This window comes from Coregonus clupeaformis, chromosome 1 (genome assembly GCF_020615455.1).
Source record: "Coregonus clupeaformis isolate EN_2021a chromosome 1, ASM2061545v1, whole genome shotgun sequence".
NCBI classification, from domain to species: Eukaryota; Metazoa; Chordata; class Actinopteri; order Salmoniformes; family Salmonidae; genus Coregonus; species Coregonus clupeaformis.
In genome coordinates this window covers 24,847,479-24,867,307 of record NC_059192.1, presented here as the reverse complement: position 1 = coordinate 24,867,307, position 19,829 = coordinate 24,847,479, and the positions used below count along the sequence as shown (strand labels likewise).

General features: G+C 43.5%; 1 protein-coding gene across 3 annotated transcripts in view; it reads right to left on the bottom strand.

The window, feature by feature from the left end:
• LOC121559413 (zinc finger protein 385C-like) overlaps nucleotides 1–19,829 on the bottom strand; it is a 125,949-nt gene that overhangs the window by 11,995 nt on the left and 94,125 nt on the right. For 2 of the 3 annotated variants that reach the window (XM_041872672.2, XM_041872757.2), the window contains 2 exons: nucleotides 3,054–3,202; nucleotides 438–569 (listed from right to left, as the gene is read on the bottom strand). In XM_041872672.2, coding sequence (XP_041728606.1) covers nucleotides 438–569; nucleotides 3,054–3,202 — 281 coding nt within the window. The remainder of the gene's footprint in view (nucleotides 1–437; nucleotides 570–3,053; nucleotides 3,203–19,829) is intronic. The other variant, XM_041872734.2, reaches the window with a different exon arrangement.

Genomic DNA, 19,829 nt, shown 5'->3' with positions numbered 1-19,829 from the left:
CCATCAAGCAGTTCTTCAATTCCTTGATAAGCATAGCTTGAGCCCCAAAAATTTAATTAGTTCTCGTGAATGGACCAGTCCACAGATGTATTGAGCATTGCCTCTGTGTTCATGAGTCTCTGTGTGCTCAGTGAGTGTGTGTGTGTGCTCAGTGAGTGTGAGTGTGAGTGTCAGTTTTTGTGAGTGTGGACTGCGATGGTTCTTCTATGTGTGGATTTGGATGCCAGCAGAGAGAGGGTGTCTGGGTTTACTGCTTTTTCTGGCTGATAGGCGGAGAAAGGCTCACAACTTTCACAGAGATAGAGGAACAGGAGAACGCATGCGCACACATGCACACGCACACGCACACACACACACCGTCAGAGTGATGAACGATCTGACAGAGAGGAGGATAGCTTCAGCCTGTATTATCGTTGTAACGGAATTGACTGACTTACGGTGGAGTTGAAGCGGAGGTGACATATGTTGCAGGAGATTATCTGTTTCCTCTTGGGCGGTGCCACGCCGAACGTGTGGTTGATAACCGCCTTCTGGACCGGGTCCATCTGTCGCACACAAAACAAGCCAGACTAAACCCAAACATTACTCAGATTTAGTTGTGTCTAACTATTACAGGGGCGGTCAACCAACCCTCCTGGGGAGCTACTCTCCTGTAGGCCTTTGCTCTAACATACCTGGCTCATGTTCATCAGGGCACGCAACGGAAAACCTTTAGAATGCTTCACAACGGAAAGTGAAAATTAGTGCAGGTCCAGGTATTCCCTGTTTCAGTCGGTTTGATTCCGTTTGGGGCCTAATGAACATGACCCTAATCAAGGTCTTGAGGAGCAGCTGATTAGTATAATCAGGTGTGTTTGAGCAGGGCTGGAGCAAAAGCCTGCAGGGGGGTATAGCTCCTCAGGAGGGTTGTTGTCCATGACCACCCCTGAACTACAAGGTCAGGGAGGGTTACACAACGCGAGTCCTGCTGATTTCTTGATTGGCAAGACATTTTCCAACAATTAATTTGGTCTGATATTGTATGGCAAGGACATAAGAAGACAGCCAACCAACACTGCTGCCCTCCAGGACTGAAGTTGAGCATGTATTCACTAAGTTGACTGTGCCTTTAAACAGCTTGGAAAATTCCAGAAAATGGCTTTAGAAGCTTCTGATAGGCTAACTGACATCATTTGAGTCAATTGGAGGTGTACCTGTGGATGTATTTCAAGGCCTACCTTCAAACTCAGTGCCTCTTTGCTTGACATCATGGGAAAATCAAAAGAAATCAGCCAAGACTTCAGAAATAAAATTGTAGACCTCCACAAGTCTGGTTCATCCTTGGGAGCAATTTCCAAATGCCTGAAGGTACCACGTTCATTTGTACAAACAATAGTACGCAAGTATAAACACCATGGGACCACGCAGCCGTCATACCGCTCAGGAAGGAGACACGTTCTGTCTCCTAGAGATGAACGTACTTTGGTGCGAAAAGTGCAAATCAATCCCAGAACAACAGCAAAGGACCTTGTGAAGATGCTGGAGGAAACAGGTACAAAAGTATCTATATCTACAGTAAAACCAGTCCTATATCGACATAACCTGAAAGGCAGCTCAGCAAGGAAGAAGCCACTGCTCCAAAACCGCCATAAAAAAGCCAGACTACGGTTTGCAACTACACATGGGGACAAAGACTGTACTTTTTGATAAAATGTCCTCTGGTCTGATGAAACAAAAATAGAACTGTTTGGCCATAATGACCATCGTTATGTTTGGAGGAAAAAGGGAGCTGCTTGCAAGCCGAAAATCACCATCCCAACTGTGAAGCACGGGGGTGGCAGCATCATGCTGTGGGGGTGCTTTGCTGCAGGAGGGACTGGTGCACTTCACAAAATAGATGGCATCATGAGGAAGGAAAATTATGTGGATATATTGAAGCAACATCTCAAGACATCAGCCAGGAAGTTAAAGCTTGGTCCCAAATGGGTCTTCCAAATGGACAATGACCCCAAGCATACTTCCAAAGTTGTAGCAAAATGGCTTAAGGACAACAAAGTCAAGGTATTGGAGTGGCCATCACAAAGCCCTGACCTCAATCCTATAGAAGATTTGTGGGCAGAACTGAAAAAGTGTGTGCGAGCAAAGAGGCCTACAAACCTGACTCAGTTACACCAGTTCTGTCAGGAGGAATGGGCCAAAATTCACCCAACTTATTGTGGGAATCTTGTGGAAGGCTACCCGAAACGTTTGACCCAAGTTAAACAATTTAAAGGCAATGCTACCAAATACTAATTGAGTGTATGTAAACTTCTGACCCACTGGGAATGTGATGAAAGAAATAAAAGCTGAAATAAATAATTCTCTCTACTATTATTCTGACATTTCACATTCTTAAAATAAAGTGGTGAACCTAACTGACCTAAGACAGGGAATTTTTACTAGGATTAAATGTCAGGAATTGTGAAAAACTGAGTTTAAATGTATTTGGCTAAGGTGTATGTAAACTTCCGACTTCAACTGTACATGTCATCAAGTACATAAGGGAACAGGTAATAAGACAGGAACTGGACATACTCCCGAACAGTGTGTGTGTGTGTGTGTGTGTGTGCTAGGCTTTGGCGATATACCGTTTATACCGTATATCGGGGTATTTTGAAATACCGACGATATGATTTTCAATTCCCTCGCTGAGGCTGCGGGGGTGCGTGCGACGCCACTGCTTATAATTATAAATTAAGTAGAACTATAAGAAATCAAAGATGTGTCAAATAAATGATATCCAGCTCTGGGTTCCAGCTATGCATTTGGTTTGCTAACTTGCTAACTATGTGGCTAGATGTCAAGATCAAGCTTCTTGGTTACAGCAGATATATGCAATCCCCTCCTGGATCAAGATCCCTGTTGCCTAAATATATTTGTGCGCCCTCCCATTTGTGCGCCCCTTGTGTGCACACTCTGTAATACCATATACCCCGGTATGGTACAGAAACGGTATGACGGTATGAAAATCTGGATACCTCCCAACCCTAGTGTGTGCATGCCTGTATACATGCATGTGTGTGAGAGCAGCTCACCCTGTTGAAGTTGGGGAAGAGGTTGAGGGGGGAGGAGGAGGAGGCATTGACGTGGAGCGGCAGGAAGTGCTTGATGTCCAGCTGGGTCTGGAGGGGCCGTCCCGGGAGGGACAGGGAGGCCAGGAGGGGGTTGACCTGGGACAGTGTACCTGTAGAGGGTGGGTGGAGGACATACAGATGCTGAAAATCCATTGTCTTCCAACAGGTGTTGTCAATTCTACCTGACATACTGTCTGGCGTAAGACAATGGGCTAAGACTGGAATTCAATTGTCACCGACAACTCTTTGCTGTATTGGCGGTGTCAACTGGAGGTGATCAACACACCTCCCAAGCTACTTGGTAGACTATGACTACCTATCATCCTTGTGCACTCAGACTGACATCTTGTGGACCTTTTCATTGGAAATGAATACAAAGCCACACCTCTCCTTGAAATAAATTCTGACTGCCATATAGGGATGAGAATTTTAAATTATTTTGCTATTCGAATAATATCATGATAATTTTTCGGATATCCAGATAGTCAAAATACAAATGTCTTAAAGAAAATATATAATTTTTAAACTTCAATGGAGACTTGAGAGAGAACCGGTGCGATGCGCTCCGCTTTCAGGGGCCGGTGTGTGTGACAGTCAGTGTGGCACGGAGGGAGAGAGAAAGAGAGAGAGAGGGCAAGAGAGAAGCCAAACCGACTCACGCTAGTTAGACAAACTTGGTGCTGCAATAGTGTCACGGATTCAGCCGAGGCTGCTCCTCCTCCTTGCTCGGGCAGGCTTCGGCGTTCGTCGTCCCCGGAGTACTAGCTGCTGCCGATCGATGTTTCTGTGTTTGTCTTGTTTGGTCTTTATTGTTTACACCTGTTTCCCATGATGTTTTATTGTGTTCCCTTTATAACCCTCTGTTTCTCATTGTGTATTGTGCGTAATTGTTTTGGTCTTTGCGGCAGTTGCCCATGTGTGCGGGTCATATTATTTCCTCTCTGATTGAGGTTGCCTTTGTACTTTGTATTTGAACTGCATCCAGTAAAGTTTCTGCCAGTAGCTCGGTGTCCTGCTCTTGACTTCGCCTACCGCATACACGTCGCTGTGACAAATAGGTTATCTGTCATACCATCTGGTAGTGCCTGTCTTGACCGCATCAAATTGTTGTAAAGAAGCTAGCTAGCTACAGGAGCCAGCTAATTTAGGCTATTTTGCTGCACTTCCCATCCTTGTCTAAAACAACTCGATTCATATGAAACAACAGCTTACCTGTTGGTTGATCATTATAGCCTACTCCTTCTCATTTAGCCAACTTAATTCCATAATTTTAAATCTCACTTCACTTGCTACACATGGATGGCTCCCGAGTGGCGCAGTGGTCTAAGGCACTGCATCTCAGTGCTTGAGGCTGTATCACAACTGGCCGTGATTTGGAGTCCCATAGGGCGCCGCACAATTGGCCCAGTGTCGTCCGGGTTTGGCCGGTGTAGGCCGTCATTGTAAATAATAATTTGTTCTTAACTGACTTGCCTAGTTAAATAAAGGTAAAAAATAAATAAATGGAGCCTCTGACTGTAGCGCTGCTTTGATTGACCGACAATAACAACAACTTGAGGTATTGGGTGTAGGCTACCGGGGTGTCTTTTTTAAGGGACGCACTCATAAAAACTGTCATAAAACAGTTGTTTTATTACAATTTTGAATGTAATGGTCTATCCTTGTAAGCTATCTAGCAATGTCACAGATCATTTGATTGAATTTTAGACAAAGCCTTTAAAACCTTTCTCTCAGAAATGAATACTCTCCCAAGTAATTGGATACTAATGTCTGTTCGGATATTCGAATAACCGTGCCAATCCCTACTGCCATACTGAGTACTTCAATCTACACATTTCTGTCCTTCTGTCTAGTAAGCAGAACTCTCAATGTGCAAAATTGTCCAAAAATAACCAGAACATTTTAAGGATTAAGGACAGCACTTAATCCAAATCAAGTTTGGAGTACTGCAGCTGGCACACACATTTCTATTGTGGTACAGCTATAGGAGGTTGGTCAGCAGAGAGAGAGAGGGAAGAGAGAGAGAGAGGGAAAAGAGAGATGGCATAGCAGTGCGGTCCTGTATTCTGTTGTGTCCTCGTGTGAATAGCCAGTTTTTTTGTCTTTTTTCGTATATATTTCTCTATCTCACTTTCCATCCTTAACTAAATATACTTTCCTGCAACCCGCCTCACCCAATGTGGAAAGGATTCTATTATTTCTTCATACCTTTTATCAAGAACCCACAGCTGAAACTAGCCAGCTAACTAGCTACTTGCTATTAGCTATTGCTATTAGCCACCGTTAGCGGTCTTCACCACTGTCCGTGGCCTGCACTACCTACCAGCCAGCTCTAGCCTGGACAATTATCGGCCAGTCTGCACAGCGTGCTATCGACCCAGAGCATTTAGGATTTTCTGCCGGAATCACTGAATCACTGGACCTTAACACCGGATGATCACAACTAGCTAGCTGCAACCGAATGGATGTTGTTGTTGGCTAATCACCACTTGTCCCAAAGCTAGCACCAGTTAGCATTGAGCTAGCCTCGAGCCAGGATCGACACGGAGCCCCGCCGATCCATCACGACTGGTCTGCCGACGTAATCGTCTGATGTGGTTTCAACAGGCTTCCCGTTGCGACGACCACGAAGATCCATCTGCTAGCACCGGCCCGCTAGCACGCGCAATCAACAGCCGTGCCTCCTGCTCGCCTGTGCTGTAGTAGCCTACGAACTGCTCCCGGACTTACCTATTGCTGTTCACTGGACCTTATGATCACTCAGCTACACATCTGATGCCCGCTGGACTGTTCCTTTACACGGTACCCCATCCTGTTTATTTGTTTAGCCTCAGCCCAAACTTTCATCGCCATTATCAGTTGTCCCCAGTCCCGCTCAACCTGCCGCAGATAGCTTCTTTGTCCCACCCCCCATACATGCGGAGTCCGGCTCAATCGGTACCTCCAGTGATGCTATCTCTTTCATTGTTACCAACTGCTTAGGTGTACCTAATAATAATAATAATAATAATAATAATAATAATAATATGCCATTTAGCAGACGCTTTTATCCAAAGCGACTTACAGTCATGTGTGCATAGATTTTTACGTATGGGTGGTCCCGGGGTTCGAACCCACTACCCTGGCGTTACAAGAGCCATGCTCTACCAATTGAGCTACAGAGGACCTCCACTGTACTCATATCCTTCCATATCCTTGTCTGTACATAACGCCCTGAATCTATTCTACAACGCCCGGAAATCTGCCCCGTTTATTCTCTGTACCCAACGCACTAGAAGACCAGTTCTTAAAGCCTTTAGCCGTATACTTATTCTATTCCTCCTCTGTTCCTCTGGTAATGTCGAGGTTAACCCAGGCCCTGTAGCCCACAGTATCACTCCTACTCCCCAGGCGCTATCATTTGTTGACTTCTGTAACCGTAAAAGCCTTGGTTTCTTGCATGTTAACATCAGAAGCCTCCTCCCAAAGTTTGAGTTATTCACTGCGTTAGCACACTCTGCCAACCCTGATGTTCTAGCAGTGTCTGAATCCTGGCTTAGGAAGGCCACCAAAAATTCAGAAATGTCCATCCCGAACTACAACATTATCCGTCTAGATAGAACTGCCAAAGGGGGCGGAGTTGCAATCTACTGTAGAGATGCCTGCAGAGCTCTATCATACTATCCAGGTCTGTGCCCAAACAGTTTGAGCTTCTACATCTAAAAATCCACCTTTCCAGAAATAAGTCTCTCACTGTTGCCGCTTGCTACAGACCCCCCTCAGCCCCCAGTTGTGCCCTGGACACCATATGTGAATTGCTTGCCCCCGATCTATCCTCAGAGTTCGTACTGCTTGGTGACCTAAACTGGTATATGCTTAACACCCCGGCCGTCCTACAATCTAAACTAGATGCCCTCAATCTCACACAAATTATCAAGGAACCTACCAGGTACCACCCTAAATCCGTAAACATGGGCACGCTCATAGATATCATCCTGACTAATTTACCCTCTAAATACACCTTCGCTGTCTTCAACCTGGATCTCAGCAATCACTGCCTCATTGCCTGTGTCCGTAATGGGTCCGCGGTCAAACAACCACCCCTCATCACTGTCAAACGCTCACTAAAACACTTCAGCGAGCAGGCCTTTCTAATTGACCTGGCCCGGGTATCCTGGATGGATGTTGACCTCATTCCGTCAGTAGAGGATGCCTTGATGTTCTTCAAAAGTGCTTTCCTCTCCATCTTAAATAAGCATGCCCCATTCAAAAAATTCAGAACTAAGAACAGATATAGCCCCTGGTTCACCCCAGACTTGACTGCCCTTGACCAGCACAAAAACATCCTGTGGCGTACTGCATTAGCATCGAACAGCCCCCGCGATATGCAACTTTTCAGGGAAGTCAGGAACCAATATACACATCAGTTAGGAAAGCAAAGGCTAGCTTTTTCAAACAGAAATTTGCATCCTGTAGCACTAACTCCAAAAGGTTTTGGGACACCACCGATAAATCTACGATAATCGAGAATTTCAATAAGCATTTTGCTACGGCTGGCCATGCTTTCCACCTGGCTACCCCTACCACGGCCACCAGCTCTGCACCCTCCGCTGCAACTTGCCCATGCCCCCACCCCCCCGCTTCTCCTTCACCCAAATTCAGATAGCTGATGTCCTGAAAGAGCTGCATAAATCTGGACCCCTACAAATCAGCTGGGCTAGACAATCTGGACCCTTTCTTTCTAAAATTAGCAGCCGAAATTGTCGCAACCCCTATTACTAGCCTGTTCAACCTCTCTTTCGTATCGTCTGAGATTCCCAGAGATTGGAAAGCTGCCGCGGTCATCCCCCTCTTCAACACACTAGATCCAAACTGTTACAGACCTATATCCATCCTACCCTGCCTTTCGAAAGTATTTGAAGGCCAAGTTAACAAACAGATCACCGACCACTTCGAATCCCACCGTACCTTCACCGCTATGCAATCTGGTTTCCAAGCTGGTCATGGGTGCACCTCAGCCACGCTCAAGTTCCTAAACTATATAATAACCGCAATTGATAAAAGACAGTACTGTGCAGCCGTCTTCATCGACCTGGCCAAGGATTTTGACTCTGTCAATCACCGCATTCTTATTGGCAGACTAAATATCCTTGGTTTCTCAACTGACTGCCTCGCCTGGTTCACCAACTACTTTTCAGATAGAGTTCAATGTGTCAAATCGGAGGGCCTGTTGTCTGGACCTCTGGCAGTCTCTTTGGGGTGCCACAGGGTTCAATTCTCGGGCCGACTCGACTTTTCTGTGTATATCAATGATGTCGCTGTTGCTGCTGGTGACTCTCAGATCCACCTCTACGCAGACGACACCATTTTGTATACATCTGGTCCTTCATTGGACACTGTGTTAACAAACCTCCAAACGAGCTTCAATGCCATACACCACTCCTTCTGTGGCCTCCAACTGCTCTTAAACGTTAGTAAAACTAAATCAATCAAACGCTGCTTGCACCCGCCCGCTCGACTAGAATCACTACTCTCGGCGGGTCTGACTTAGAATATGTGGACAACTACAAATACCTAGGTGTCTGGTTAGATCGTAAACTCTCCTTCCAGACTCACATTAAGCATCTCCAATCCAAAGTTAAATCTAGAATCAGCTTCCTGTTTCGCAACAAAGCCTCCTTCACTCATGCTGCTAAACATGCCCTCGTAAAACTGACTATCCTACCGATCCTTGACTTCGGCGATGTCATTGACAAAATAGCTTCCAACACTCAACTCAGCAAATTGGATGTAGTCTATCACAGTGCCATCCGTTTTGTCACCAAAGCCCCATATACTACCCACCATTGTGACCTGTATGCTCTCGTTGGCTGGCCCTCACTACATATTCGTCACTGGCTCCAGGTCATCTATAAATCACTTCTAGGCAAATCCCCGCCTTAACTTAGCTCATTGTTCACCATAGCAACACCCACCCGTAGTATGCGCTCCAGCAGGTATATCTCACTGGTCATCCCCAAAGCCAACACCTCCTTTGGCCGCCATTCCTTCCAGTTCTCTGCTGCAAATGACTAGAACGAACTACAAAAATCTCTGAAGCTGGAGACACTTATCTCCCTCATTAACTTTAAGCATCAGTTGTCAGAGCAGCTTACCGATCACTGTACCTGTACACAGCCCATCTGTAATTAGCCCACCCAACTACCTCATCCCCATATTGTGATTTACATTGTTATTTATTTTGCTCATTTGCACCCCAGTATCTCTATTTGCACATCATCTTCTGCACATCTATCTCTCCAGTGTTAATACTAAATTGTAATTATTTTGCACTATAGCCTATTTATTGCCTTACCTCCATAACTCGAAGAGTACGACCCTGCCTTACACAGGAAGCGGCACAGGTCCTAATCCAGGCACTTGTCATCTCCCGTCTGGATTACTGCAACTCGCTGTTGGCTGGGCTCCCTGCCTGTGCCATTAAACCCCTACAACTCATCCAGAATGCCGCAGCCCGTCTGGTGTTCAACCTTCCCAAGTTCTCTCACGTCACCCCGCTCCTCCGCACACTCCACTGGCTTCCAGTTGAAGCTTGCATCTGCTACAAGACCATGGTGCTTGCCTACGGAGCTGTGAGGGGAACGGCACCTCCATACCTTCAGGCTCTGATCAGTCCCTACACCCAAACGAGGGCATTGCGTTCATCCACCTCTGGCCTGCTGGCTCCCCTACCTCTGCGGAAGCATAGTTCCCGCTCAGCCCAGTCAAAACTGTTCGCTGCTCTGGCACCCCAATGGTGGAACAAGCTCCCTCACGACGCCAGGACAGCAGAGTCACTCACCACCTTCCAGAGACATTTGAAACCCACCTCTTTAAGGAATACCTGGGATAGGATAAAGTAATCCTTCTACCCCCCCCTTACCCCAACCCCAAAAAAAACAAAAAACATTGTGAAGTGGTGATCCCACTGGCTATTAGGTGAATGCACCTATTTGTAAGTAGCTCTGGATAAGAGCGTCTGCTAAATGACGTAAATGTAAATGTAAATGTATAACTTACTACATTTATACACACTGTATATAGAGTTTCTATTTTCTATTGTGTTATTGACTGTACGTTTTTGTTTATTCCATATGTAACTGTGTTGTTGTTGTTTTTATCGCACTGCTTTGCTTTATCTTGGCCAGGTCGCAGTTGTAAATGAGAACTTGTTCTCAACTGGCTTACCTGGTTAAATAAAGGTTAAATAAATAACTAAAAATAAATACGAGAGAGAGAGAGTGAATGGGGCTTAAATAGCCAATTATATTCCTTTTGATCTTGATGGAGGTGAACACTACCCCTGGAGATATTACCATCAGCACACATTAATAGCAATCAGGATCCATTAAATAGAATGTGTGTGTGAGTGAGTGTGTGTGTGTGTGTGTGTGTGTGTGATAGAGCAGAAAGTAAGGGAACATTTTCACCTCCAATGGGGTGCTTAATCTGCCTATCAGTTGTGACTTTTGGGGACCTTGACTCTCTCTCTCTCTCTCTCTCTCTCTCTCTCTCTCTCTCTCTCTCTCTCTCTCTCTCTCTCTCTCTCTCTCTCTCTCTCTCTCTCTCTCTCTCTCTCTCTCTCTCTCTCTCTCTCTCTCTCTCTCTCTCTCTCTCTCTCTCTCTCTCTCTCTCTCTCTCTCTCACATAAATCTGCAATTGATCTCAATAATTTCCAAGCATTAAGTCACAAAAAGTACCAGGGCGAGAAATGTAATTTATGATATTTTGCTCCATAGAAGCGGGTACTAACATCAACTGTGTGTGCATTTATATTTGGCTCAGAAAAATATTTTGGCTACAAGGTAGAGTTTTATATTTTACCTTTTTTATACCACATTTTGGCCTTCATTTGACACTTTTAACCACACACTCAGTATTTTGCTGTCTTTGTTGTCAACTGGTCGACTGTGCATTGAATCATGCTTTTTAACACATGCCTTTTAATCTTACACATGCCTTTTAATCTTACCCTTATATTTGCTGTGTGTATGTCTGTAAGTATGTATATATATATGCATTTTTTATGCTACACAAGAGTTGCCCTTTGCGATCTATTGAATTGATTGTAAAACAGTTTTCCTCTTTAAACCCGGCTTCGACTTCCCCAGAGAAAGATACCATATTCATGGCTGATAGGAGTGTAGATCCTTGCAATGATCCATTTCATAGAGTGGGTATAAAAGCTTATGAGGTAGAGAAATTATGGCACACTGCAAACTGGAGGAGAGGCTTAATCGCTATTATTTTGAGGATTATTCTTTGGGTGACTCACCGTCCCAGTGCTTATCATTCTTTTGATGAGGAAAAGGGTAATAAGCCTTTCAACGCAGAGGATCGCAGTGACAGAGCGCCTCAAAAGAGTGTTTCAGAGCTGACGCCATCCCTTAGGATCCACCATATTGTCGCTCTGAGATCAATTCATTTTGTCTTCGCTCAAACTGAAAGTGTCACTAAAAGTGTGGATTTTATTCAGGGGTTGGCTACCCAGCAACTTTAGAGAACGTTCTCTTAAGAGTCTCATTAGGTCATTAACTAACGTTTTCATAGTAATGTTCCCGTGATGTGCAAGGAATGTTTCCAAGAGACCATTCCCTTAATGTCAAATAGAACTTACCCAGACCGTGGTTACCATGTTCTCATAACTTCAAATATTAATGTTCTAGACACGTTTCATGGAAACGTTACAAGAACATGAACGTGTCCAGTTTTCTGAGGGTTAGGAGAATATTTCATCAACTTCCCACCAAACATACACAGAACATGGTTGCCATGTTCTCAGAATATAAGATATTCATGTTCTAGACACGTTTAATGGGAACGTTGCAGGAAGATTTCTCTGTATCAGTTGTCAGGACCTCGCCTGATGGTCCCAAAGAAACGTTCTACCCCTCAAAAATATTTCATTACAATGTTGGCAAGGTTTGGGATTCTCTCTCTCTCTCTCTCTCTCTCTCTCTCTCTCTCTCTCTCTCTCTCTCTCTCTCTCTCTCTCTCTCTCTCTCTCTCTCTCTCTCTCTCTCTCTCTCTCTCTCTCTCTCTCTCTCTCTCTCTCTCTCTCTCTACTGCAGGAGTCACGTTCAGATCTTCAAATAGCCACCCTTTGCCTTGATGACAGCTTTGCACACTCTAAACATTACATATGTTCTGTAATATGTCATGTTTTGTGTGGACCCCAGGAAGAGTAGGTGCTTTCACAACAGCTAATGGGAATCCTAATAAAATACCCCTCTCATGAAACATGTCTAGAACATTAATATCTTATATTGTGAGAACATGGCAACCATATCCTGTGTATGTTTGGTGGGAAATTGATGGAATATTCTCCTAACCCTCAGAAAACTGGACACATGGGAATGTTTTTGCAACATCCCATAAAACGTGTCTAGAACACTACTATTGTATATTCTGAGAACATGGCAACCATGTACTGTGTATGCATGGTCGAACGTTGATGGAATTTTCTCCTAACATGGGCACAGTGGGAACTTTATATTTGTTATGTTTACAAATAGTATCATCAACAGGACAACGTCAGGTCACTCTTCCTTCACTATCAATTAACCACATGCGGAATTACAGTCACTTGTTGCCATTAGCCAATGAGCTACAGCAGAATAACGTAATTCCACCAGGCTTCCTAATATACCTATGGGCATAGCAGTTCAATAATCACCTTGCTCTCATTCTCACCAATGGGGGAAATCATGAGATGTATTTAAATAATTGCTTAGCCCTTGTCTCGCACTTGCAGCAAAAGTTTACGCCGTCACCCCTCTTCCTCCCCACCGCCACCAGCTGAGGGTCCCAGCATCAGAATACAGCATTTTACACCCAGCCAGTGGGGTCCTGATGCCAAATGCCCATCAAAGGGCTATCTGCCATCCCTGTGTCTGGCTCTGGGGTTCATCCCCCAGAGACGAGGTCATCCCCCAAATCTATTTAAAATAAATATTCATTCAGTCTCTGTTGTTCATTCTCCTTTTGCACAAATGATGGAGAATCATGGCTGAAAAAACAACACAATTAAATTGGAACGACTTTAGAGAGAGGACTACGTACACTAATAATTGAACACACCGTTGTAACTACGTCACGACGCTCATCAACCATGGCTACTTCTAATCGTGCAAAACATACCGTTTCTCACATAATGAGCATTTTAAAACTTGTTTTCTTCCAGTCTGTCACGTTCCTTTGAGGGATATATTACAAATAATTTATTTAGTCACGGAATAAAATCAGTTACTGTACTATACTGTGCTTATGCAATAATGATGATGCTATTTGCTGCTTATAGACTAGGACAATAGGCTGACAGGATGGGGAAGAGTTGTTAGTTTCCATTAGACAAGCAGACTACCATCGACAGCTACAGTGGAGCTAAACGAGAGAGTGAGATGGTGGAGAGAGAGAGAGGGAGGGATGGATGGAGAGAGAGAGAGAGAGAGAGAGAGAAGGGGCCCTTCCTTTTCTTGACAGCAAAAAACACCCCTGTAATTTTCCAGGCAAACTCTCTTTCACTCTGTCACTCTCCATGCACGCACACATGCGCATGCACACACACGCATACACACACAAACACGCACACAGCAACCCAACGGCTTAGTGAGAAAGTCTTCCTGCAGGGTAACATCCAGCCAAGTTCAGGCCTCCCATGGTAATCTGCCCTATTTTCGCTTATTGCACTCTGAGCCCACTTTCACACTGGCATTTAAAACATACAATGAATTGTTCAAGGTTACATCTACTGCTGGTGTCCTCGAGTCATTGGACCAGCAGGGCATTCTGAAAGCCTGTTTACTTTGATTATATAGATTTAAAGAGGACACAGCTCCTCCAAATTTCCCATTTCCTTTTTAGAGTGCCAAATAAATACCATTATTTTTGATGTAGTGGACGTCTTAATGACGTCATTTTCTGGTTGTAAACTATTTTTCTGGTTAATACAGTGGATTGCGAAAGTATTCACCCCCCTTGGCATTTTTCCTATTTTGTTGCCTTACAACCTGGAATTAAAATGAATGTTTGGGGGGATTATATCATTTGATTTACACAACATGCCTACCACTTTGAAGATGCAAAATATTTTTTCTTGTGAAACAAACAAGAAATAAGACAAAAAAACAGAAAACTTGAGCGTGCATAACTATTCACCCCCCCAAAGTCAATGCTTTGTAGAGCCACCTTTTGCAGCAATTACAGCTGCAAGTCTCTTGGGGTATGTCTCTATAAGCTTGGCACATCTAGCCACTGGGATTTTTGCCCATTCTTCAAGGCAAAACTGCTCCAGCTCCTTCAAGTTGGATGGGTTCCGCTGGTGTACAGCAATCTTTAAGTCATACCACAGATTCTCAATTGGATTGAGGTCTGGGCTTTGATTAGGCCATTTCAAGACATTTAAATGTTTCCCCTTAGACTACTCAAGTGTTGCTTTAGCAGTATGCTTAGGGTCATTGTCCTGCTGGAAGGTGAACCGTCATCCCATTCTCAAATCTCTGGAAGACTGAAACAGGTTTCCCTCAAGAATTTCCCTGTATTTAGCGCCATCCATCATTCCTTCAATTCTGACCAGTTTCCCAGTCCCTGCCGATGGAAAAACATCCCCACAGCATGATGCTGCCGCCACCATGGTGTTCTCGGTGTGATGACTGGTGTTGGGTTTGCGCCACACATAGCGTTTTCCTTGATGGCCAAAAAGCTCAATTTTAGTCTCAACTGACCAGAGTACCTTCTTCCATATGTTTGGGGAGTCTCCCACATGCCTTTTGGCGAACACCAAACGTGTTTGCTTATTTTTTTCATTAAGCAATGGCCTTTTTCTGGCCACTCTTCCGTAAAGCCCAGCTCTGTGGAGTGTATGGCTTAAAGTGGTCCTATGGATAGATACTCCAATCTCCGCTGTGGAGCTGTGCAGCTCCTTCAGGGTTATCTTTGTTCTCTTTGTTGCCTCTCTGATTAATGCCTTGCCTGGTCCGTGAGTATTGGTGGGCGGCCCTCTCTTGGCAGGTTTGTTGTGGTGCCATAATCTTTCCATTTTTTAATAATGGATTTAATGGTGCTCCGTGGGATGTTCTAAGTTTCTGATATTTGTTTATAACCCAACCCTGATCTGTACAACTTTGTCCCTGACCTGTTTGGAGAGTTCCTTGGTGTTCATGGTGCCGCTTGCTTGGTGGTGCCCCTTGCTTAGTGCAGTTGCAGACTCTGGGGCCTTTCAGAACAGGTGTATATATACTGAGATCATGCACACAGGTGGATTTTATTTAATTATGTGACTTCTGAAGGTAATTGGTTGCACCAGATCTTATTTAGGGGCTTCATAGCAAAGGGGGTGAATACATATGCTCACACCACTTTTCAGTTATATATTTTTTAGAATTTTTTGAAACAAGTTATTTTTTTCATTTCACTTCACCAATTTCTACTATTTTGTGTATGTCCATTACATGAAATCCAAATAAAAATCTATTTCAATTACAGGTTGTAATGCAACAAAATAGGAAAAACGCCAAGGGGGATGAATACTTTTGCAAGGCACTGTAAGTCCTCAAATAACCAGATTACAACCAAGTAGTCTATTACAGCCAGGTAAATACAGCCCAGTGTCTACATGGGTCCACACTTTTCTGTGTTAAATTAACTCACTGCTTAGTTTAAAGACTTATTTGCATATTTCCCAGAGTGCTTTGCCTTTCGAGTGAATTGTACAGTTACCACCCAAGACTGTATTTGATAGTTACAGAGACATGGTTATTGCATTTATCCATTTTAAGTCTTGTGACCTTCACCAAGTGAGATCCTAAGTGAATATGTTATCATAAAAATGTAGCCATTTAACACAATACAACACATATTTCATGAGGCCTAATTTTGAGGGCATAGTTTTACCCTAATACAGTGCCCTGAAACGTATGGTTTACAGGCCACATCAGGCCTGCAAGTCACATCATGCTGGCTTGCAAAGTGATGTGTAATTAGTATTGGAATACAGCCCAAAAAATGACTGCCGGGTTGGAAGACTAAGATATGAGACTACCTAAACCATCTAAACTGAAACAACCACCTCGGTAACAGGTGCAATAAGTTCAAGTAACAGATTTGGTTAGTTTAGAATAATGTACAGTGCCTTCAGAAAGTATTCACGCCCCCTGACTTTTTCCACATTTTGTTGTGTTACAGCCAGAATAAAACATGTATTAAATTGAGATTTTTTTTTGACACTGGCCTCCACAAAATACCCCATAATGTCAAAGTGGAATTATGTTTTTTGTTTTTTGTTTTTTTACAAATTAATAAAAAATAAAAAGCTAGAATATCTTGAGTCAACGAGTATTCGACCCCTTTGCTATGGCGAACCAAAATAAGTTCAGGAGTAAAAATGTGCTTAACAAGTCACTTAATAAGCTGCAGTCGAGTAGTGAATTTCAAACACAGATTCAACCACAAAGACCGTGGAGGTTTTCCAATGCCTCGCAATTAAGGGCACCTATTGGCAGATGGGTAAAAAAATGTTTTTCTAAAGCAGACATTGAATATCCGTTTGAGCATGGTGAAGTTATTAATTACACTTTGGTGTATCAATAAACCCAGTCACTACAAAGATACAGGAGTCCTTCCTAACTCAGTTGCCGGAGAGGAAGGAAGCCACTCAGGGATTTCACCATGAGGCCAACGGTGACTTTAAAACAGTTACAGAGTTTAATGGCTGTGATATGAGAAAACTGAGGATGGCTCAACAACATTGTAGTTACTCCACAATACTAACCTAATTGACAGAGTAAAAAGAAGGAAGCCTGTACAGAATAAAAATATTCCAAAACATGCATCCTGTTTGCAACAAGGCACTAAAGTAATACTGCAAAAAATTTGGCAAAGCAATTAACTTTTTGTTCTGAATACAAAGTGTTATGTTTGGGGCAAATCCAATACAACATATTACTTTGTAGCATTCTCCATATTTTCAAGCATTGTGGTGGCTGCATCATGTTATGGGTATGCTTGTAATCGTTAAGGACTGGGGAGTTTTTCAGGATAAAAAATAAACGGAACGGAGCTAAGCACAGGCAAAATCCTTCGCACCAGACACTGGGAGATTAATTCACCTTTCAGCAGGACAATAACCTAAAACACAAGGCCAAATCTACACTGGAGTTACTTACCAAGAAGACAGTGAATGTTCCTGAGTGGCCGAGTTACAGTTTTGACTTAAATCTGCTTGAAAATCTATGGCAAGACCTGAAAATTATTGTCTAGCTATGAACAACAACCAATTTGACAGAGCTTGAAGAACACTGAAAAGAATAATGGGCAAATGTTGCACAATTAGAGACTTACCCAGAAAGACTCACAGCTGTAATCGCTTTCCAATGGTGCTTCTACAAAGTATTGACTCAGGGATGTGAATACTTACAGTGAGGGAAAAAAGTATTTGATCCCCTGCTGATTTTGTACGTTTGCCCACTGACAAAGAAATGATCAGTCTATAATTGTAATGGTAGGTTTATTTGAACAGTGAGAGACAGAATAACAACAAAAAAATCCAGAAAAACGCATGTAAAAAATGTTATGAATTGATTTGCATTTAATGAGGGAAATAAGTATTTGACCCCTCTGCAAAACATGAATTAGTACTTGGTGGCAAAACCCTTGTTGGTAATCACAGAGGTCAGACGTTTCTTGTAGTCGGCCACCAGGTTTGCACACATCTCAGGAGGGATTTTGTTCCACTCCTCTTTGCAGATCTTCTCCAAGTCATTAAGGTTTCGAGGCTGACGTTTGGCAACTCAAACCTTCAGCTCCCTCCACACATTTTCTATGGGATTAAGGTCTGGAGACTGGCTAGGCCACTCCAGGACCTTAATGTGCTTCTTCTTGAGCCACTCCTTTGTTGCCTTGGCCGTGTGTTTTGGGTCATTTTCATGCTGGAATACCCATCCACGACCCATTTTCAATGCCCTGGCTGAGGGAAGGAGGTTCTCACCCAAGATTTGACGGTACATGGCCCTGTCCATCGACCCTTTGATGCGGTGAAGTTGTCCTGTCCCCTTAGCAGAAAAACACCCCCAAAGCATAATGTTTCCACCTCCATGTTTGACGGTGGGGATGGGGTTCTTGGGGTCATAGGCAGCATTCCTCGTCCTCCAAACACGGCGAGTTGAGTTGATACCAAAGAGTTCGATTTTGGTCTCATCTGACCACAACACTTTCACCCAGTTCTCCTCTGAATCATTCAGATGTTCATTGGCAAACTTCAGACGGCCCTGTATATGTGCTTTCTTGAGCAGGGGACCTTGCGGGCGCTGCAGGATTTCAGTCCTTCACAGCATAGTGTGTTACCAATTGTTTTCTTGGTGACTATGGTCCCAGCTGCCTTGAGATCATTGACAAGATCCTCCCGTGTAGTTCTGGGCTGATTCCTCACCGTTCTCATGATCATTGCAACTCCACTAGGTGAGATCTTGCATGGAGCCCCAGGCCGAGGGAGATTGACAGGTCTTTTGTGTTTCTTCCATTTGCGAATAATCGCACCAACTGTTGTCACCTTCTCACCAAGCTGCTTGGCGATCGTCTTGTAGCCCATTTCAGCCTTGTGTAGGTCTACAATCCTGTCCCTGACATCCTTGGAGAGCTCTTTGGTCTTGGCCATGGTGGAGAGTTTGGAATCTGATTGATTGATTGCTTCTGTGGACAGGTGTCTTTTATATGGGTAACAAGCTGAGATTAGGAGCACTCCCTTTAAGAGTGTGCTCCTAATCTCAGCTCATTACCTGTATAAAAGACACCTGGGAGCCAGAAATCTTTCTGATTGAGAGGGGGTCAAATACTTATTTCCCTCATTAAAATGCAAAACAATTCATATTTCTGTATTTAATTTTCAAAAACATTTCTACAAATATTAAAAACATGTTTCACTTTGTCATTATGTAGATGGGTGAGAAAAAATATATATTTAATACATTTTCAATTCAGGCTTTTAGACAACAAAATGTGGAATAAGCCACTGTATGTTATTTACATTTGAGTAGCATAAGATATATTAATCAATTAATGTACATAAATATTGAAACAAACAATTCCAAAAATCTACCTGCAATGTAGAGCATGCTGGGAAATATGATAATGATGGGTGTGGTTTGGTTTAACACTGGTTATTAAAACCAACACTGTTTTTTGTTTTGTTTACACCAATGAGTGTTAATTTAACACCTGAATCAACACTAGAAATGTTACACTGAAAAATCAACACTAGATAACACTGGCCAATATGTACATTGTCCAGTTGCCTATGGCTAGAATGCCAGTAGTGTCCTTCCAATTTGCCACCTGAAATGTTGCTGTTCTACAAAAAGTGACAAATAATCTATCAATAGCTATATAAACAGTTGACTAAACATTCTCTACAGCAGGTGCAAATAAATGGTGCACTCCTTCTTCTTCCTCGTTATACTGATGTTTGCTCTAACTATCAACAGGAGGCAGCCCAGTGGCAACAGTCCATGACTGCTACGTTGAGCATAGCATTTGAGTCATGTCTGTATTTCTCAGAGGCTATGCTACTTACTGGGGAACGAGCCTGTGTTACAGCAACTAGACCTATTCCAGGCACCCTCTTCAGGGGAACAAAGCAAATAACTGGTGGTCACCCATTCAGGTGAACACACCCTGGTGTTAGACAACGGTTATCAAGGGAACACTTGTGGGTCCTACACCCAGGCA